Source organism: Apus apus, chromosome 20 (assembly GCF_020740795.1).
Source record: "Apus apus isolate bApuApu2 chromosome 20, bApuApu2.pri.cur, whole genome shotgun sequence".
Lineage (NCBI taxonomy): Eukaryota > Metazoa > Chordata > Aves > Apodiformes > Apodidae > Apus > Apus apus.
The window spans coordinates 3,900,284-3,920,234 of NC_067301.1; the positions used below are offsets into that span (position 1 = coordinate 3,900,284).

The 19,951-nt window shown below is 45.6% G+C and overlaps 2 protein-coding genes across 2 annotated transcripts in view; one reads left to right on the plus strand and one right to left on the minus strand.

The window, feature by feature from the left end:
- Positions 1-2,537: 2,537 nt before the first annotated feature.
- LOC127393040 (translation initiation factor IF-2-like) lies at positions 2,538-12,140 on the minus strand. Its single transcript, XM_051637675.1, has 3 exons — positions 12,074-12,140; positions 3,145-3,388; positions 2,538-3,093 (listed from the first exon to the last, which is right to left on the minus strand). Exons 1-3 carry the CDS (start codon positions 12,138-12,140, stop codon positions 2,538-2,540), a joined length of 867 nt encoding a protein of 288 aa, XP_051493635.1.
- SPSB1 (splA/ryanodine receptor domain and SOCS box containing 1) overlaps positions 2,778-19,951 on the plus strand; it is a 32,318-nt gene continuing 15,144 nt past the window's right edge. Inside the window, exon 1 of the mRNA XM_051637486.1 lies at positions 2,778-2,941. The gene's annotated coding sequence lies outside the window, so the exon portion shown is untranslated. The remainder of the gene's footprint in view (positions 2,942-19,951) is intronic.

The following is a 19,951-nucleotide window of genomic DNA, read 5'->3' on the forward strand; positions in this document are numbered from 1 at the left end:
TATTGAATGCTGAGCACAAAAACGGAGGGATGCCAAGTCACCCCTCTCCCACCTCCCTTTTAATAATCTTAGCATAAATTCACAAAGATGAGAGCTGGAAAAGTCTCTTCTAATGCAGGCTCCAACCCCATTTAGTTTTCCAAACAGGCTTAGAGGGCCATAAACACTGGCATTTTTTTCAGCCACCTCCCTCTTCCACTGTTTGCACTGTTGTTTGAGATGTAGACAGTATTCAAAGCAAATGATTGAAGATTAACAATTCCTGTTTCTTAAGGAAGCAAGAAAGTCAAATATTAAGGAAATAAAAGGAGACAAGATTCCTTAGGAGCTGTGATCTCATCTGGAGTGAAGCCACCACAAAGCTGAAAAGTTCTGCTCCAGCACTTGTCACGTCTGGTTTCCTCTAACTTCCCTGCTGCTTCCCATCCACCCCTTTTCTCCCTCTCCCTGTGAAGAACTTCCCTGTGAAGAACAGGGAGAATCCTGTGTCACAGCAGATGGGCAGGAAAAGCTCTCAGGGTAAGAGGAAAACTCCCCATCTACATGTCTAGGCATCAAGAGCTACTGTCTTCCACCTAATGAAGAGCTGCCTCTGCTCTGCCCTTCTAGATTATGAAACCATGCCGGTCTTTGCCCCACTCCCACCAGATTATCATGGAGAACCTGGTCCAGATAGCTCTGATCCTAAGCAGTTTTTGGCACCTTCAACAGTGGCAGAAGAGACAGGAGTGGATCTTCTGAAGAGGGGAGATCAACTGGGAGAGCTCTCTACTCTTCTTCTGCAGCAATATTGCAGAGCAATACTTACAGGGTCTCTGGGTGAGTCTGGGCCCCAAGGCTTGGCTAACTGTCCAAGAGCTGAACAGGAAGCTGCAGGAACAGCTCAAAGGGGGAGACTTTCACAACATGCTCAGGGGACTACTGCTGAAGAGCTTTTGCTGAAACTGGGAAATTGACTTAAATGGAAGCAGGACTAGGTCAAAGCAAAGTAGTTTTGAAAAAGCTACCCAAATATATATCTCTTTAACATAAAACTGCTATTTCTGTCTTGCAGGGTGTGAAAGAACATATTTGTGCTGTATCTACAAACTACCTGGTGTTTCTGGTCAGATAAAGTAATAAATGTAATCTAATGTGAATGTGGGTTTTTTTAATGAACCACAAAGGCTGTGTCACAGAGTCCTTGTTCCTCAAAGACTTCAAAATATGCTTAACAAATTAGTGCCTCAGTCCTGCAAAGATACGAATGCCCATATGAGCAACGTCACATGCATGCATTATCCCACAGAGATGGAGTTCAACAGAATTTATTTCCCTGCGTTGGCTAAAGTTCTGTTTTGGGATTTTTTTGACTGCATGGCCTGAAAGGAGTGAGGAGTGGGGAGTATTCAGCAGGTTGGCTACCACACCTTGGCCTTCCCATTACACTCATTTCTTCTGGCTCCTCCTGGCAGTTCAGTGTGTTTAGCACTGGGCCCTGCCTCATGATTCTCCCACCTCACTGGGGACCTGCAATTTAATTTCATCCTATGTGCAGCTACAGGATTTTCTTCCTTGTAAGCACTGCTGTAACTAAGTTGTACATTAATGCACAGCCCTGTGAAACATGACAAGAAGCCTGTTTATCTCTCAGCTGAGTACAGCTTCTTCCACCAGCCTCCTCAGAGATCCAGCATACATATACACCCAGGAATTGCCTTCCTCCCTGCTTTACTCCCCACTCCCTAAGAGGAACAAAGCCTGGAGGAAAATAGTTGAGTGTCTTCTTAAAAGGTAGGTAAGGAGAAATGCACTTCCACATTTAGTCAGCCTTGCTTGAATTAAGGCCCTGAGCTGGAAATGAAGGCAAAGTCCTCTAGACATAAAAATAAGGACACACAAATTAACCCTGCTTTGTTTATTTTTTTTTTTTTCACATGCGCCCCAAGACCATTAGTGATGAGAATGGGTAAAAGTCCAATGTTAATGTCCAACCCCAAAAAAACAATAACTTGGGCAGCATGCGGGGGAGCTCGTTCCACACTGACTCAGCTGGCAGGCTGCCACCTCCTGAATCATTCCTACCACTTCCTGCAGCTCTTAGGTGGTCCTCGGAGGTATCCCATGCAATATGGCTTGCTTAATTTATGACAATCCACTGGTTTATAGCTCCAAGCAGTATTCCTGCAAACAGACTCTATTTTTTTGTGTGGGAATACTGAAAAATCAATCACATCCAAGAGACATTGCTGGGTCAAATTTGAAAGCTGTTTTTTTTGGGGGGGCGGGGGAAAAAAACAGGCTGAAATCAACAGGGTTGTATTTCCCCGACTTATTTTGGTGTTTAAATCAATTTTTTAAAAAGAGATCACAGGTACCGTGGAGTGCCTGCAAGGCAGATACTGCAACAGTGTGTAAGGCCACTGAGGATGCAGCTCCTTAAAAAGCGACTAGATGGTCCACAAAGACATAAACCAGCGTTAAGCCTGAGGCTCGCTGCTATTTTTAGCCACTCTTAGGGCAAGCAGGGCAGCGAAGCATTACAAACAAACCCGATTTCACCCAGAAGCACTGCTCGCTGCCCGAGGCTCCTCTCCACCCGCGGGACACGCGGACCTGCCCGCGGCTCGGCGGGCCGGGGCGGGGCCGCCGCTCGCTCCACCCCGCGGCCGGACCCGGGGCGGGGAGCGGGTTCGGCCCGGCCCGGCGCGGCCCCGGGGGGCGGAGCGGTGCGGCGGCCGGGCGCTATTTGGGCCATGCGAGGGGCCGGGCTCTGTTTGCCGCGCCTGGTGCCGGGAGGAGCCGGGGTGCTGCGGTTCCAGCCTCCCCGCCGCGGCGGAGGAGAGGCGGGAGGTTTCCTCTCTGCGCTCCGCCGCGGCCCCAGGAGCAGCCTCCGGCGGGGCCGCTGCCATGGTCCGGCCGGCAGCCTGGGAACGGTGGTAGCCGGTGGGGACGGTGTGAGGTGGGTGCTCCGGGGTGGCGGTGACTGGCTGGGGCTCGGGGTTGGCCGCGGCCTCCTCCTTCCCTCTCTTAGCGGAGGCTTCTCCGCCGAGCGGGTCTCTCCGCCCCGCTCCGCTCCCCTGCGCCCGGCCGGGCTGCTGGGTTCGGTGCCAACTGGGGGGTGGGGGGAAAGAAAAAAAAAAAGAAAACCAACAAACGCTTCACGGGGTGAGGCCGAGCTTTCCCAACAGCTCGAAGGCACTTGGCAAACCCGCCTGGCTCGGGCACTGTCCGTGGTCGCAGTGGGGCCGCTTGGGGGGCACGGTCCCCGGGGGGCAGGGGTGGCCGGGCCCGCAGGGCAGCGGGGGCACCGGCTGCTGGAGGAGGCGGCGGGGGCCGGGGGAGCTGCGAGCGGAGCCGCGGTGGGGATGCCGTGAGATGGGCGGCTGCCAGAGGCCAGCTGGCCTGGCTGTGTGTGGATTTGAAAAGCAAACACTGATAATGTCAGCTCAGAGATCTTCGGCTCATTAAGGAAGTCGGGTTGTTTGTTTAGTGGCTGTGGTTACAATGGTGGTCTCTGGAGCACACCTAATGATATATGTGCTTTTTTGCTACATAAAGCTGTGCAAGTAGAGCTTATAGAGAATCCTGTATCTGAAGTAACAAGTCTGTTATGTGATGAGATGAATCATGCTGTAACTTCGTGCATTTGTTCTCCTTATTGCCTGGAGCAGTGGGGCAGTGGCTGTGGCTGCTGTCTGGGGGTGGCCGTGCCTGATTAGAAACCTGTGAATTGTCTGGGCCACTGCTCAAGATAAGGAAGTTTACCAAATGATTGTAAAAATGGGAGTTGCTACCTGGGAGAAAGATGGGCTTTTTTTTCCCTTTTTTTCAGCCTGATAGTGATGCAGAATTAATTAATGAACTCTTTGTCCTAGAAGCACTCTTTGCTTCCCCCACCCCTTTAATGTCTTGATTTCTCCACCAGGTTCTGCACTGCAAGGCATGGTGTTACAGAGCTTAGTCTTGCTGGGTGCAAGTTGACTCTTAAGTTACCAAGACCAAACTATGTGGTATTTCCAGTGGCTGGCAGTGAGATCTCATTATAGGATGGATGGGGTCAAAGTAGCTATACCAGCCTAGGAAGAAGGATATTTCTTGTGAGTTGATAGGGGCACTACTGGGAATGTGATGGAGCCATGCTGCTGTTTACCAAGTGAATGGGGATGCCGGGAAGCACTGAACTGCCTGGTGGAGGAGCATCTTCTTTGACCAACCAGTGGCTGCTGCTCCTGTCTCCTCCCTCTGCTGTCAGCATGCCTGGCCGCTGGCCCTGTCCTGGCTCTGGTGGCTGTGATGATGGATGCATAAAGCAGCAATTTATTCCTCTCCTCCCCTGAAGACCAGGGGTGTACTTCAGCAGTGTATTCCTCTGGGGGCGTCGCATTATTGCCGTGCATCAGCAGCAGACTTTTGCAGCCTCTCTCCTCTGCTGTAGAGGTTACTGAAGTGCACTGTAATGTGGTTGCAGCTTGTTTGTAAACTTCTGTTAGATACTCCTGAGATGTGGATTTGTGTTCCAGGAACTGGCTAGCTGATATGTGCTGTATTTGTGTGCGGACAGTTTGCTGCTGCTAGATCCTGGATGTGGAAAATATGCTTTTGTTTGTTGCTCTCATGTGTCTCTTTTTTTTCTTTCCCCTGGGTGCCTACATTTCCTTTCCACAGAAAAAGTGAAAGCAGTCTGCAAGGGCTGCTTGTCTTGTCTGTCTTGGGAGGGCTAATTAAGAATTCACAAAGTTACTGGAATTGAAAGTCTGTAGCTAGTGAGCCAGTCAGGACACTGTATGCCAGGCTTTGTGAATGAGTGCAGACGGTGCTGACAGGCAACCTTCCAAGTCACCATGTAGCTCTTGAAGACTGGAAGACGTGGAAGGGAGTATGCTCTGTGCCTGTCTGAGGTTTGTGTCTCAGTCACATTTTGAGGCTATTACCACTGAATACCCTAGAATTGGAACCTAACAGGCTGGCTCTGGTAGGACAGTGCAAGTTGTGATTATGGTTTTAGGCTGTAGGATACATGTGCTGACTGAGCCTGGAGTCACTGAGGGCTTGTGTTGACAAGGGGAGTGAGGATTAACTGGAGTTGGCAGAAGGATCAATGAGATGACCTCAGTCAGGCTGTGCTTATCTTCATGTCCTGCGGAAGGAGGCTTGGACATGTATTAACTAGCAGAGTGATGTAACATCATAGCAGTGCAGAAAGGGCTTGCTAGACCTGCCTGGATCACACTAACAAGCTCTGTCTGGTTATGGGCTTCTCTCACCTTGACTCTTCCCAAGGCTGGTGTATGTGGCTGGCTGTGAAACTGCTGCCCTGCTCCTTTACGTTTGCAGGTGTGTGATGTGACTTAGCAAGTTGCTGGTACAAGTTAGACACCAGTGGCTTCCAGAAAAAGCTGTGTGATGCCTGCAGAACAAAAATGAGTAAGTGTCTGAGAACCAGGGTTACCAAACTGCAGTCACTGGACTGCTTTGCTTGTGGTCATTGCAAAATGGGTTGATGTTAAGGTGTTGACTCACTTCCAGTTACTACCCTGCTCTGAGCAACAAAAGAAATCAATCTTCCCTTGAGTTACTCCATGTGAGTAACTGCTACAGCTGCCTCTGTTTCCATAAATGATCGCTTGGGGGTGGGGGGATGATTGCAGTTGTTCTTAGCAAAGATGGAATATGTGCTACAGGAGGTGGCCAAACACACTCTACTGAGTGTGACTTAGATAAAACCTAGCTTAAAAATACTAGTTTCCAAGCACACAGTGGGGGAAAAGTGCCACCATTAAATGTGTTTCCCTGGGGACTACTAAAGCAGTGTCAGCTTTTTAAAAGAAGTAGGGAAAGAGTTGTTCATAGATTCCTCTCAACTCTGCTGCTCTGCCCTCAGAGGTACTTAGTGCTTTTGAAGCTCCTGGGCTAGAGTAAATTGGCTCATCCTGAAGATGCTCAAGAGTTACTGATGCTCCAGTGTTGCCCATCTGGAAACTGTGTGACTAAGGAGTGGTTCTATACAACAAATCTGATGTAAATCTTCATTCTGGGTGTTAATTTGGTATAGGAGCTGCTTTTTTCTGTAGCTGTGGGTTGGCCCAAGCTGCTTCAACTCTGCAGTGTTTAAGGGAAGGAAATACAGCAGACCTACCCTAGTAAAGTAGGTTTGATGTGAGCTGGATGCTATATTGAGGTCCACCCCCAGCATGTAAAGGCAGTGAGTAAGGGTACTGACAGAGCAGTCAGCTGAAGCATGAAGTATGTCCTACTGTTGAACTGAAATTGAGTAAAATTTAAACTCTTCCAGCCCAATGGACTGCCTGGGTACTGCAGGTTGCCTTTGCAGAGGCCCTTCTTTGGGCGGAGTACAGAAGGAAGAACCATTTCTTAGCATGTTTGAGTTCTGGGCCTGGACCATTTGGATGAGCAGATGCATGTGCTGGCTAGTGAGATGGGTGCTTGGTGCTGTCTAGTGGCTTTCTGGGGTCAGTTCTTTGTCACATGTTGTCATGCTTGGGATTGGACTTGAGGTCCAGAGGTTTCCAGGTCAGCTGGTGCTTGTGGCAGTCTGACAGGATTGTGTGTGCCCCAGGGAGTGTGGTTTAGAGGGATGAGTGTAGGGCTGCAAGCCAGGGACAGCTGTGGGCTGGTCTTTTTCCATTCATCTGACTTGATGTGTGGCCTTGCTTCAATCACTCAACATTTTGCTTTAGGATTTTTAAAAAGGGGGAGAATCTCTTTTCTTATCTGAACACCTTTGGCAGGGATGGATACTAATACCAGTTCTTATTTAATGGGCTCTACTCTTTGGGTTATAAAAGTGGTTGGAATAGAAAAGACTTCTGCAGGGATTTCTGGCAGTGGGGTGGGAAAGGTGGGAAATGTCTCTTCTGTCCACAGTGTGAAATTGTCAGAGCTGGGAGAGGGGGCTTAGCTTGCCGTTGACTTTCTAGTGTTTCCTTCATGTGGTAGAGGCCTTGCCATCCTCCCTTGTGTTTGTGTTGTGCTTAAGCAGCATTGAACTTCAGCTTCAAAGATATTTGGATGAACATCTTCTGATATTAATATGGAAGCAGCCCTTGCTTTTTTCCTTAACTCTAGAGAGTCTTGGACACAAACATTTCACTGTCTAATGGCTTTGATAGTTTTTCCTCTGCTAGAACATAGGAAGACAGAGTTCTAGCTAAAGCAGGGCTGCTACTGTACAATAGTAAGGCTTTTTACTTGTAAAACTCCCAGTGGGAGGAGAAAGCTTTTTGCTTAAAAAAAAGACCCACCACCTGATTTCAAAGTGAGAGCAACAGCTTTTGACTTGAGAGCTTTGAGGCAGAAGGTGGTAACATCTGAATGGAGTTACCAAACATGGGCTTTTTCTTACAGCCTGGAAGGGGAATTTGATGAAGCCTGTAAGCTGGAGCAGCTGTGTAGATGTTAGTTTCAAACTGCTTTCTTTGGATAGCTGGTATGTTATCAAGTCAGGAATCTGTCCTGAGGAGATCCCAGATGGGGCCTTGACACCATAAATGTACAAAGGCACTTGGTTGCACAAAAACTGCAGAAACAACTTAGTTCTAAAGAACGTGAGCCACAGATGGTAAACAGCCAAGAAAAGCAAGCAAGGGGTAAGGCCAAGCTGTTCTCTACATGAGAAGGCTACATTGGTCTCAGATGTTGAGAAATTCTTAGTTTAAACTTTTGAGAGCCTCACTGTGGATAACTTCTGATTTGAGCAGCCTTTTGGAAGTTAAACACTACAGATGTGAAAAGTGCCTGGTTTCCACCTACAGTGTTTGGAAGTTTGAAGGAAGTCCCAAAGTTTGCCAAAGTGCAGTATCACAGATGTCAGCAGTCCTGCATGGGGTCTGTCTCTCTGATAGACAGTCTTCCCATGCTATTTAAAGGCTAAACTGGTCATATTACTGAACTTGGACAATGAGGAAAGGATTGCTTTGTTCCATACTAATCCCAGTGCACTATTACATCTGAGACTTGAAGTTTCAAGAGAAGCTTATGTGAAGAAATACCTAAAACTCTGTGGACCAGCTGGTAAGGAGTAAACTTATATGGGATAATTAGCATTTGTGTCCTAGTCCTATGAACTGTTGAACAGCTGCAGAAGGAACTTGTTGACATTTCTGTTGAAAAGATGTCTGTGGCCTTTGTGATCCAGAAAGTACCTGGCTTGGCTCCTTTGGGCTGGAAATGTAGTTGCTTAGACTTTTTGTTCTGAGGTTACGTGATAGGCATAAGCTGCTGCAGGCTGCGCTGTGTCCTTGCCCTCCAGTGTGTTGTCATGGTTCTGCACAACTGGCTGGAATACTTGGCTTCCTTGCCTGATGTCCCACACAGTTTCACTGCTAATGTGCTGGGGTTTTCCATACAGCATGTTGTGCTCTTCCAGCTGGAACAACATGGAGCTGGAGGTGGGAGTGAGTCAATCTAATGAGCATGTTTGGGGTTTTTTTGTGACTGAGGGCACTGCTTCCCTGTTATCTTCTCAGCTTTTTTGGAATGCTGTGGGTCCTTGCAGTAAGGATCAGACAGGCAGTTCCAAGTGGCTTCAACCTCAGGCTTGACTCTGGTATTAATTCAGGCACATTCATCTCTTAGATCTTGCTAGCATAGCTTGGTTTGCAGCCTAAGAGGAAAAGGGCAGAAGGGCTGCACACATTGCACTGATTCCAGCAGGATATTGCTGCAAGGTGAGGTATGTGGCACACTGTCTTGCCAATGTACAGCTGCTGTGTAGAAGTTAAAATGGGACAGCTAATCTGCAGTGAAGTGGCTGTGAGCTGGGGTAATGGTGAAAATCCAGGAAGTGAAGGCAGACTGGCATGGTAGAATGCTATTGATTTTCCAAGCTGTGTGTTTGACTTGCTGTGTGTTGGGATGGGGAGAAGAGGAAGAGGCAAGGTGTGTATCTTATGTTTAATAATATGGGTCCATTTCATTGGCTGAGGTTCATCCTGGAATTTGGATACTGTGATTTTGTTCTTGAAACCTTGCCTTAGTGAATTGACTTTGATATGTGCCCACACAGGCCCAATTCTCTACTTTTGGCAAGAATAATATTAAAACCCAAGGCTTTATCTGAGTAATCAGATAAAGCCTGGTGTGTGGACATGGAACTGGATTTGCAAGAGGCACAGCTTTGTGTGTCAACACTTTAAGTGGGAGGGGACACCTGACTAGAGAGCCTGGAAGGAGCAGTAATCCACATCTGCAGACAGGCTGCGATTGTGCAACCCCCTCCTGCTCGCTGCAGAGCAGTGCACTGTTCTGCTGGGGGAGGCTTGCCAAGTGTGCTGTGTCACTCCAGGATGGCAGATATGAGATGTTTGCCTACAAGGAACTCCAGTGAATCTGCTGCTTTACTGAGCTTACTGGTTTCAAAAGATAATCTTTTCTGCTGGTGTACTTGCATGCATACTTAGTGGCATTTTCCTATAAGGACTTTCTGCTGTACATCTTTTCTCCAAGAATGGATTTGGCTGTGACTCATGTGCTGTCTTCAGTCTCTGTGCCTTGTTGTAAGGTTGTGGTTGTAAGTGCTTCCTAGTGTTCCCAGCCAGATCCCCAAGGTAGAACAGCTCAGCTTGCTGCTGTGGGCACAACCATGTGGCAACACATTAACAGTGGGGGCAAACAGAATTCCCTTTTTGCATGTTGCTGATGGGACATGTGTAGTTACCCTGCCTGAGCTCAGTAGGCAGAAGCAGGGTTGGGCCAGGTGGGTGGCATGGCTTTTGGTATGCATTTAGGAACATACAAGAGCAAGGTAAGATACATGGTTTACCCTAAGCTGGCCCGTGTATTATGGGATAGGTGTAGCAACACTTCTGTGAAAACAAAGGATGGCTGTTACTGGTGTTGCTGTTTCTGGTAAGAAACAAGAATTGAATGGCTCTTCAAGCTTTAAGCAGGAAGAGGTTTCTTGATACAGGTAAGACCTTAGTGGGCACTGGGAGCAGTGTTTTAGACTAAATATTAAGACTGATGACAAATCCCCTTGTATTTGAGATAGGAGAATGGGAATCTCTCTTTCAACATGCAGAACACTACAGCAGAAGACTCATCAGTGATTTTAGTGTTGAGATGGCTTTTGTGCTAGTGCAGTGTTCAGTATACTCTTAAATCTTGTTTAAGCATGTCTAAGACATCCACAAAACAAGGTTGTCATGGAAATTGTCTGACCCAGGGCTGTGGTGCTGAGTAGGTATCAAGTGGAGGTCCTGTCCTCAGGCCTGAGTGGACAAAGCAGATGGCCCAGCAGGTGGCAGGCTGGCAGCAGGGACAGAGGTGGCTTTGCAGGTTGCTGAATGTAACCCTTTTTGCCTGCAAGTCTGATAGAAAATCTGGGCAGCCCAATTAAATGCTCCTAGATGCATTTTTCCAGGGTGAATATCTCTATGGCCAGCTTTTTCAAGTCCTTGTAAGGTATTACCAAAGCTTTGGGATTATATGTAGGGGATGGGTGACTTCAGTTCATGCTTTCACTGAGTATTAGAAATAGTAGTGTAGTGAATTGACTGTAGAAATAAAACTCTAAGGTAAGTTTTTTTCTTTTCTGGGAGGCTTTTAAGGGAGGAACACCCTGTTGAATGTGGTGGCTTTGTTTGATGTGCCAGACATTAGATATTCTAGACAGTTTACACCTATGCCATGTTTGGGAGGTTGTGGTGCAGTGAATGGTGGGTGGTAGTGGCCTTCTCATTACTTTAAAATGTATACCTGTACACAAAAATCTTGGCAGAGCCAGCCAGCCCTCTCAAAAGGAGAAGTAAGGACTTCAGTAGGAGATGAAAAACAGCTGAATATATTTGGTTGAGTCTGACTAGGTATAGAAAAGACAGAAGCTTAGATATTAAAGGGAGCAGCTATCATAACTGTGCTTTTATCTCTAAAATTCTTCCTCACTAGAGTCTGAAAACATAAGGCAGCTTCTTCTCTGCTTGCTCCTAAGTGTATTTAGTGCATCTTAAGAACAGATCTTTTGACTGTTCCTACAAGGTTTCTTCTTCTCTCTGTCTTAAATTCTATTAATGTGTTTCAAACTTGGTTTCCTAATTGAAAACTTTCCATTGATGTCATGGGAGCTTTCTGTGGCTCACATCAAATAGCTTGGTTCACTAGGAATTAAGTGACTGTACAAATGTTTATATTAAACACTTATTTAGAAGGCATGTTGACTTATGAGGACCTATGATGATTGTGGTATGTTGGGAGGATAGGTTGACTGTACAGCTTTTGTCTTGCCTTTGAACTGTAACAGTACTGGCAGCTGTTTAATGCCTAGATAAGACCACTCAGGCTTGCTTACATCTCATGAACTTGTTCTATCACTGACTATTGTGCTGTTTCTTGTCTCTTACATTGGAGAGGTTTTTGAATTGGTAACTGTAACAGAACTCAGATGGCCATGTCTGGAACAGTCACAGCAGAAAGCTGTGGGCTTAATTACAGGTACTGGAATTTTTCTGTTTTAGAAAGGAAACCCACAGTTTAATCTGAAGCCCAAGGGGGGGAAGGAAGACTTGGTGAATGTGCATGTTCTTCAAACTCTGCTTACTCAGGCTTCTGTGGTGGTGTCAGGGCATTTGGAAAGTGGAAACAGGATGGATTAAAAACCATCTCGGCATCCCCTCTCATGCCCGAATAGACCTCAGACACTGAGCAGTGGCTGTCTCTTTCCTGCCCTGCAGGGGTTGTGCTTCTTCCTAGTGTTAAGGAAAATTCTTTCCAAAGCTGCTTGGGATCTTGTGGAACCTTCCTTATGAACATCAAATACTAGTAGCTACTGTCTTTGCAGCAGGCTGTCTTAGCTGGTAGCTAATAAAGATATTTGCATCAGTCAGTTTTGCAAGACTTACTGGGCTCTTGCACTAAACATCATTGTCACATGTGGCTGTGTACCCTCTGTGCATGCAAGGCCAGTCTGCTACATAGCTCTGGGGAGCAGAGGGAAGTCTTGTCTAGAGCTGCAAACCACGTTCAGTTACTTCACTTTTGAGAGGGCAGAATACCTTTGGAAACTTACTGTTTGCACCTAGATTACAAGAGCAGCAAGGCTTTTTGGTATGACTTGGATAACTGAAATTAAGCTTACCGGTGTACAGGATTTTTTCAGACAAAGAATGTTCAGGGGCTTTTTCAATCTTTCCAAAAGTTATCATGTTGGACTGCTGTCAGACTAAACTGCCTGGAAAGCCAAAATTGTCCCTACAGAAACTTCAGCAGATCTCTGGTATGGTGCTCTGCCTTGAAAACAGGGTAGATGCTTGATACCTAATGGAGGAGATTAGATTTCCTTTACACAAACTTTCCTTCCAGTATCCTTAAGCTGATGTTGAAGTTGTCATGGATATTTTTAATTGCAGTCTTTCCATGTTCCAGCATTCTGCCTGTTGATGTAACTGTTGATGCTGAGGTGGGAGGCTTTTTGGAAGTGGATGATTTGGGAGAAACAGTCTTGTATCTGGGTGTGATGATGAACTGATCCATACAAGACTTAATCTTGTGCATCTGGATGATTATGATGAAGTGGCCCAGATAAAAAATGTTTGTGCTTTCAGAAAAGGTGACACTTAAAGCTGTTTATAATGAAAAAGCCTGTACAAATCTGCCTCTTCAGCAAAATATTCCCTCTGCATGGTTCAAAGCATGATGGTCTCCTAACTACTTGTTGTAGTTTTATGTGCTAAAGTACTGACCTGTTATTTCATACTCACTTTCTTCCAATGGGGAGGTGCTACCATTATGTGAATTAGCAGTGTTGGACCTAATCATACAGATTTTCTGCTTTGCTCAAATTGAGTGGTTGAGGTCCAGCTCAGTGTTGGCATACAGGAGGTGATGAGGAAGTCACTTAATCTCTGTAAATCAAGTGATACTTGAAGATTCCTAAAGTGTTGCTTAGGAATGTATTTCTGAATGTGTCCCAGTAAGACTAAAGGACAAATTCCACTCCTTGCCACTTGAACCAGCTCCTCTGGACACTAAACAGTAGTGAAGGAACTGTGAGCAGTGCTGTAGGTGAATGTTTTGGTCATGCTTTTTGGCAAAAACATTTGTTCTCAGTTACCACCACTGTTATTTCCAGGAAAAAGTTGCTCTTGAATATCTGGCCACCTTACAGTGCAGATGTCCTCTGAAGGCAGCATGTGTATTCCTGCAGACACAGTTTGTATAATGTGCTTTAATCCATTGTATTTTGGTGTCTGCACTTTCAAATCTGATTTGTCTAGTTGCACTTGTATAGAGGTAACATTTCAAGCAGTAGGACTAGAATGGTTTTCTAAAATTGTGCTTTGTTACTTGAGGTGGGGTGATGTAAGAACCAGTTGAAGATTTTGGTCACCCTGCCTACCTCAACCAGAGCAATTTCCAAGGACCCTTTCAGGTAATGGTGAAAGCAAAACATTGCATCATGCTCAGGCTGTGCCCAGCTGTAGTCTTCATTGAGATGTACGGTGTCTCTCTTCCTAATTATGGTATGTCCCAGGTCAATTATATTTAAACACAGTGTCCAACCATGTCATTAAACTTTTTTGGCTAATGACAAGCTGGAAATCTAGTGAGGCATCATCCCAGAATGCTCTGCTTTGGGGAGTTGCTGTGTATGTTCCAGTAAAGTTGGCAGTGTGAGTTGTCTCTTGTGTAATCTGTCTGCCAGGAATATATCCTGAGTTCAGCACTTTGAGAGCTGCTGTGAGATGGGTTTGTTGCTTGTGGGTATTCCTGGATGTGGAGGGCTGACCTTGCTAGGCATCCTGATGGAGTGGTTTGCTGATTGTTGACAAATGCCTCAGCACTAGTCTGTGGTGTGTTTATCTGGCTCTGTCTTTGGGTTTTTTCTCATATAACCAGTGTTTGAGTTGCATAGCTGCTGGCAGCTGCCTCAAATGAGAGGTGGAAGCGTCTTTCTAGAGGCTGGTGATAGATTGGGTCAGGCAGAGTGTGTGGTGTTGGCTTCTTTGTGCTTGATAGTTTCAAGTGTGTCTAAAGATGTGGGTTAAATAACACACTCATGGTGATCTTGACTCTGCAAAGCAGAGCCTGCACGAGACATTCAAGAAATGCCAATGCTTTTTCCTTTACTGGCTGGGTTGCAAGCCATTTATGCCCAAACATTCTGGAGGTGACTGCTTCCTTTCTGCTAAGGCAGATCCCTAGGATACTACTTAATCTCTGGAGGCTTGGGGGGAAGAAGTGATTAGAAGCTGGAAGGGAGATGTGATGGACTTGAGCAAGCCAAGGTGCCTGATTACACTGGGATAGCAAGTTTGGATTTGTCTGGACTCCACCTCAGCTGGCTGTCACAGCAATTGGAGAACAGAAATTGCATCTTCCGGCTATGTTGTTGCATTTGGGAAGGGTTTTTCCACAGCTTTTGTTATGTTTTAAGGGTCTTTGTTGTCCCAGGTCAAACCTGAATAGAAAACATAAGGCTGCTGCCAGCTTTCTGTCACAGACACCTTTTATCTTGCATTCATCTCTTCCAAGCAGATGCTGCTTTCATTTCTTCTACTTTTTTTGCTACAAGACTAAAATTAACAGCCCTTTGATGCAAGGGAAGAAATAGTATTTCAAAGTAAAGTACCTAGTTAACTTTGATAATAAAACTGTTGTTTTTATCTTGAAGGTAATTCTGTATTCCTTTGAAACAAAACTGAGGGTTGGAAGCTCCTGAACCCTGCTTGCTCTAAGCTAATGTGCAGCCTCTCCTTGCCTGGGAAACATCAGTGGCTGTTCCTTTTGGGTAGGAGATAGAGATGAAGCTGAGCTTCTCAGGGAGAGGCTGTTACATGGGGAAGAGTGTGGCAGACATTGAAGCTGGTGCACGGTGTTCCTGCAGATTGTTTGCCTTGCAGCTGCTGATAAGCTGCAGTGTGTGGCTAATGCTGTCACAAGAGTGCCAAGCACTTAGCTCAAGGTGGAACGCAGCAGGGGGAAAGAGCTGAGGAGAACACATCTTCAGACACTTTATTGTGGTAGTGAAGCAATCTGTATCCTCTAGCCAGACTGTTGTGTTTTTCCCAGTCCACCCTGCCCTCCCTAGTCTTCCTGCCTTCAAAGACTTGTACAGAGCATGAGGTTTGTGTGAACATCCAGCTTCTGGCTTTCATCTTTTCCACTTTAAAAGATAACCCTTGTTCCTGGAAGGTGTAAGACTTCCTAAAAGGTGATGTGGCTAAGCTATGTGCTTTGGAAGGATTGCTTCCAAGGGGGATGCTGAAGCATGCCTGTCGTCATAGGGAGGGCAACTGTTGGAAAAGACCCAGCATTGCTCATGTAGCAGGTGACTTTGGGGAATTAAGAATTCCTAAACTTAGGCCCTGGCTGGCTTGGCTAGCGATCAGGAAATGAAATAAGTTGTTTCCATCATTTAGCATGTTCAAAGAACTATTTGTGAAGAGGCACATCTGATGGTTATGGGTCCAAGATCTTATTTGAGAGTAGGGGCTAGGGGAAATGCCTCCTAGAAAATGGTAGAAGCCAGATGCTTTTGGAGATGAATTGCAGAAGGCATTTTTTTGCAGGTGGCAATGTTTATTTCACGCTTGCCTGGTCCAACTGAAACTAGCTACTGAGGGAGGCTGCAGAAGGCTTTTTGGCATATAGGTAGGTGCTGGATGCATTGAAGAATCTGACAAGCCTTCAGGTTAGGAATCCTAAACCTGATTTAAAGAACCTGTCATGATTGTGTGATGAGAACCTGCTTTGGATGCATGTGCAGGGGTGTTGACTTCTGAAAACATCCTTTTGCTAAGTGAACAGAATGGTTTCCTAAATAGTATGAAAAAATAATAATAAATCACTTCCTCAGTGACTCAACCGTCTCCTCTAGTGAGGTTTTTGTCTTTAGTGGAGACACCCTCAGTTGCCACAGACCTCAGGACAGGAAAGACCTGAGTCTAGTTTTAAGCTGTGAGAGATCTACTGGGATCTCTATACAGGAGGATGTAACTTCAGACCTCTTTCATCACTGAACAAGCCCAGGATGAAGAGATCTGTGTGAACACTGTAGAAGAATGCAGAGTGTTCTTACCATGTGACAAGGTAAGACAAAAGACTTGTGAACTAAATTTGTTTATAATGTTTAGAGTAATTCACTGCCCAGTAAGAAGTCACTAGCATCTAGTACAAGAAACTGAACTACATTCACTTGTTTAGGATTTATTTGACTTGAGGATTAACACTAAATTCAACTTGAAACTGGCTGATTAAGAAACTGAAATGACTTGAATGAGGAGGAAGATGCATAACCCGAAGTATAAGGATGTGGGGGAGTGATTAACAAGGCAAATGATCTTTCTGCTTGGTATTGTAGGAAAAAGTTCATATCCCTTAAATCCACACAATGACAGATGTGGCTTTTAAGTTATATGAAAGATCAGTTACATGTAGCTTTGGAAGATGTTTTTCTTACCAAGCAATCCTGCCCAAGGCCATGCTGTCTACCTTCCAGGCTCATTCCATGATGTTCAATAAGACAAGATATAAAACAACAGTGAACTGCAGTGCTTCTGTGCTTGTCACTTAGTTTGATTGATTGGTGTCAGCCCCTCTGTAAAAAGGGACATGAATATCATGAAGAGGTCAAAGGAGCGCAATTAACCTAATCTCTTTACCTGGTGGTAAAATGTAGAGGGAAACCTACTGCACAGGCTGAGACAGGCTGCCGGTGACAAGGTACTACTAGCAGAAGTTTTTGAGCTGTTGGAAGGAAAGAGCTTGAAGAAGTTGTGCTTGTTATACTGCATCCTTCTCTGCTCTTTTTTCTACTTAAAGCTCTGCATAGATTGTGTTATTCTTTAACAGTTGTCATCTGTAGGAAAACACAGTAGCTATGCAGAGATCCTTAACTGCACTAAGCTCCAGAGTTACAGAATTAATTTTTTTGTCTCATGATGTGAGTGTCATAGTACCCGATCAGGTGGAGAAGAGTCACAGGAAACTCATTAGCTGCAGATTAAGGGCCTTGCTTATTTCCTCCCTGAAAAATAGCAGCAAGCATGCATAGGTGGATGGGAGTGTTTCTAGATCCATCCTCCTGAACATGGTGGGATTGCTGTGATAGTATAGGTCAACACTAACTAGATGCAGACTGTAGAAGGGAGAATGACAGGAATGAACCTGGATGATTGTTGAATGTGAGGAAAAGAATGCCAACTGAGTTGCTGAGGATGCAAGTGTAAATAAGTTATAAAACTAGGGGAGAAAGAAAAGCTAACTTTTGCTTCCTTAAATGTCAAGGACAAAGCAGCTTTTTGTGAAGAGGAACTGAATACTGCCCTGCTAGGGACGAAGTGTGCTGTGTCTTGGAATTTTCTGAGTAGCAGTTTGTATCATTCTCTGTGGTCGTTCATCTTTTGTCTCAGTTCTTTCTGTGATGCAACAATTAGAAGTGTGCAACAGTTGGACTGAGCTTCTACTTGTACAAAAAGTGTTTTCTCCTACCCTATGTGGCAGGTTGGTGGTGGTGTTCCTGATTATCTAAATGGGGGAAATGCAGATCCAGGAAGTGATGTGCTGAATGGCAGTGAAGCAGAGATTGAACAGAACTCCAGCTCTACACCATAAGGTTCTGATTTTGCTGTGACTGAATGTGCTGCTCTGCCCTCTCTTCCTGAGAACAGTGTTCTGTTTGTGCTGCTGTAAGAATCTAATGCTCTGCTTGGAGGGAGCAGAGAAACACTGTTGTAATGGACCAGGATTTATTTGTTTCTAGTACATGGCCCAGATTTCAACTGTACTTTTTCCGTAGTGCTGATGAGTGGTACCAGACAGTTGCACAACTTCCCCTCTGGCATTGATGTATTTGATGTAGATACATGTACTGAAGCTTCAGACACAATAAACATATTTGAGGGCAACAGGCTGAGTAGTCTGGTGCTTGGCAGCTGCTCTGTTGTGGGGATTTTTGCTTTACTATTAGTAGTGCTTGTGACATCTTCAAATGAAAAGAAGGAGGAGGCAGTAGCTGGGCAACCTTAATATGAAAATAGCTCGAACTGCAGATGAGTTTCCTAAGAGAAGGAATGCTGCTGGATTCTACATGTCTCCTGGACAGTGGGCTGTGAAGGCTGCAAAATTGAAGTGGAGAAATAACTAAGAGCAGGGGGTTCTTGTGCAAGAGAGTGGTTTATTATGGATTATGTGGGCTTCTTTAAGGCAAATAGCTCTGAACATAAACATCTAGTATTTAAAATTTATGGTGGCTTAATTGTAGAGGAAATGCCTTTCTAAATGCAGCCTATCTTGGGATGTTATGGCTTCAGTGATGGAGGGAAGGAGGGAGAAACATTAGGCAGGCCTGGCAACTCAGCCAGGTGCTGACTTTACTTTTCAGACACCAGTGCTGAACAGTTTACTGATCCACTTGTCAATGGCTTCTGGAGGGTAGTGGCTGTCAGAAGAATTGCTGCTTGCTTCTGCTCTTCTTGTGAGCTGCAGCAAATGTCTGTAGCACAGGGCAGTGAAACAGATGGGGGAATAATGTCCTGGACTGGTTCCCCAAATAATTCTTCAGTGTAGTTGCACCAATGCTTGCATTGGTACAGCAGTGTGAGGGAGTGGGATGGGAAGGGCTGGAGGGAGAGAAAACAGTAACTAAAACTGTTGGACTGTGGTTTTCATTGCACTGGAACAAGGTCTGACCGAACCATCATCCTCTGGTCCAGCCAGTAACTACAGTGAGAGGGCAGACTGTCCTGCTTACTGTGAGGATGGACTAAGTAGAGCCCTGGAACACCCTGGGACTTCTTCCTGAGTAACCATCTAACCCACAGGTCCTGATGATAAGCTCATTTGAGACACTTCTGTGCTGGCTGCATTAGCACTTGGCCATCTAGGAGCTGCTGTCATGAAATGACAGCCCTAGTCTTAATTTCAATGTAAGCAAACTCCATCCCCAGAATACAGATACTTGACACAAGCAATGAGGAAAAGCATCACTTGTCCAATGGATCTAGCATGGAAATGATACAAGGAGCTAAAAAAAAATGGGACTTTGACAAATGTGAGCAGTGGGTCAGGAACCTGATGTGTGGAAAGTATCTCTTCCCTGGTCTGCAAGACATTTGATCTGGTGCTGCTGTGTTCTCTGATTGGGTATCCACATGTTGAAGCATGCAGAGAACTCGCTATGCTGGTGGAACATGTTGTAGCTGGAGTGCTGTAGCTTCCCTTCAGCTCCTCAAACCAGTGCATCAGCTGTAAGTAGTTCTGTATTCCAGAATGGCTGTGCTGGCTGTGTGCAAAGCACTTTGAGGGCCGTACTTAAGGGCATAGTAATTGCAACAACTTTTTAGTTTCTCTCCAGGCTATCTGCAGTGGCTGCATTTCTTTGTGCTCCTGCTGTCACATCTCTCTGTACTTTGTGACAGGAAGAAGGGAACTGTGTGGATCTTCCTGCTCCTGTAACATCATGTACAGGTGCTGTGTCAGCTCAGACCTAACTGCAAACCACAGCCTTTTGCTATTTCCTCCAAAAGAATCTATCTGGAGTGCAGATCTATGGCTCAGAGCTGAATTTGACACATCTGATCTTAATCAGCAGTATGTCCCCACTATAGCCTGTCCAAAACTTCTGGATTAAAAATAAGTGATGTCTGCAATTCATTTGTATGAGTGGCTAACTTGAGAGCCACAGGCAAGCAGACTGCTGAGCTGACTGTCATCTAAGCATGTGACAGTCTGTTTTGTGGCACCAAGCATGATTCAGATGCTAATTGGTACCTGGAACCCAAGTTCATCAAGTTGGTCTTCTAGGTTTGTAACAGCTGCCTGTAAATACTTGTTAGAATACAAAGTTTAAAGTTGCTTCTGGAAAATAGCACTTCACCAGTTGGCTACAAATACTCTAGACCAGCAGGAAGTTAGAGAGGAGCAAAGGGGAGAGGTGTAAGGAAGGTCAGTGCTGCAGCTGCAGATGTGGGACACGGGAAGGGAGCCTGGCTGAATTTCTCAGTGCTTAGCTAAG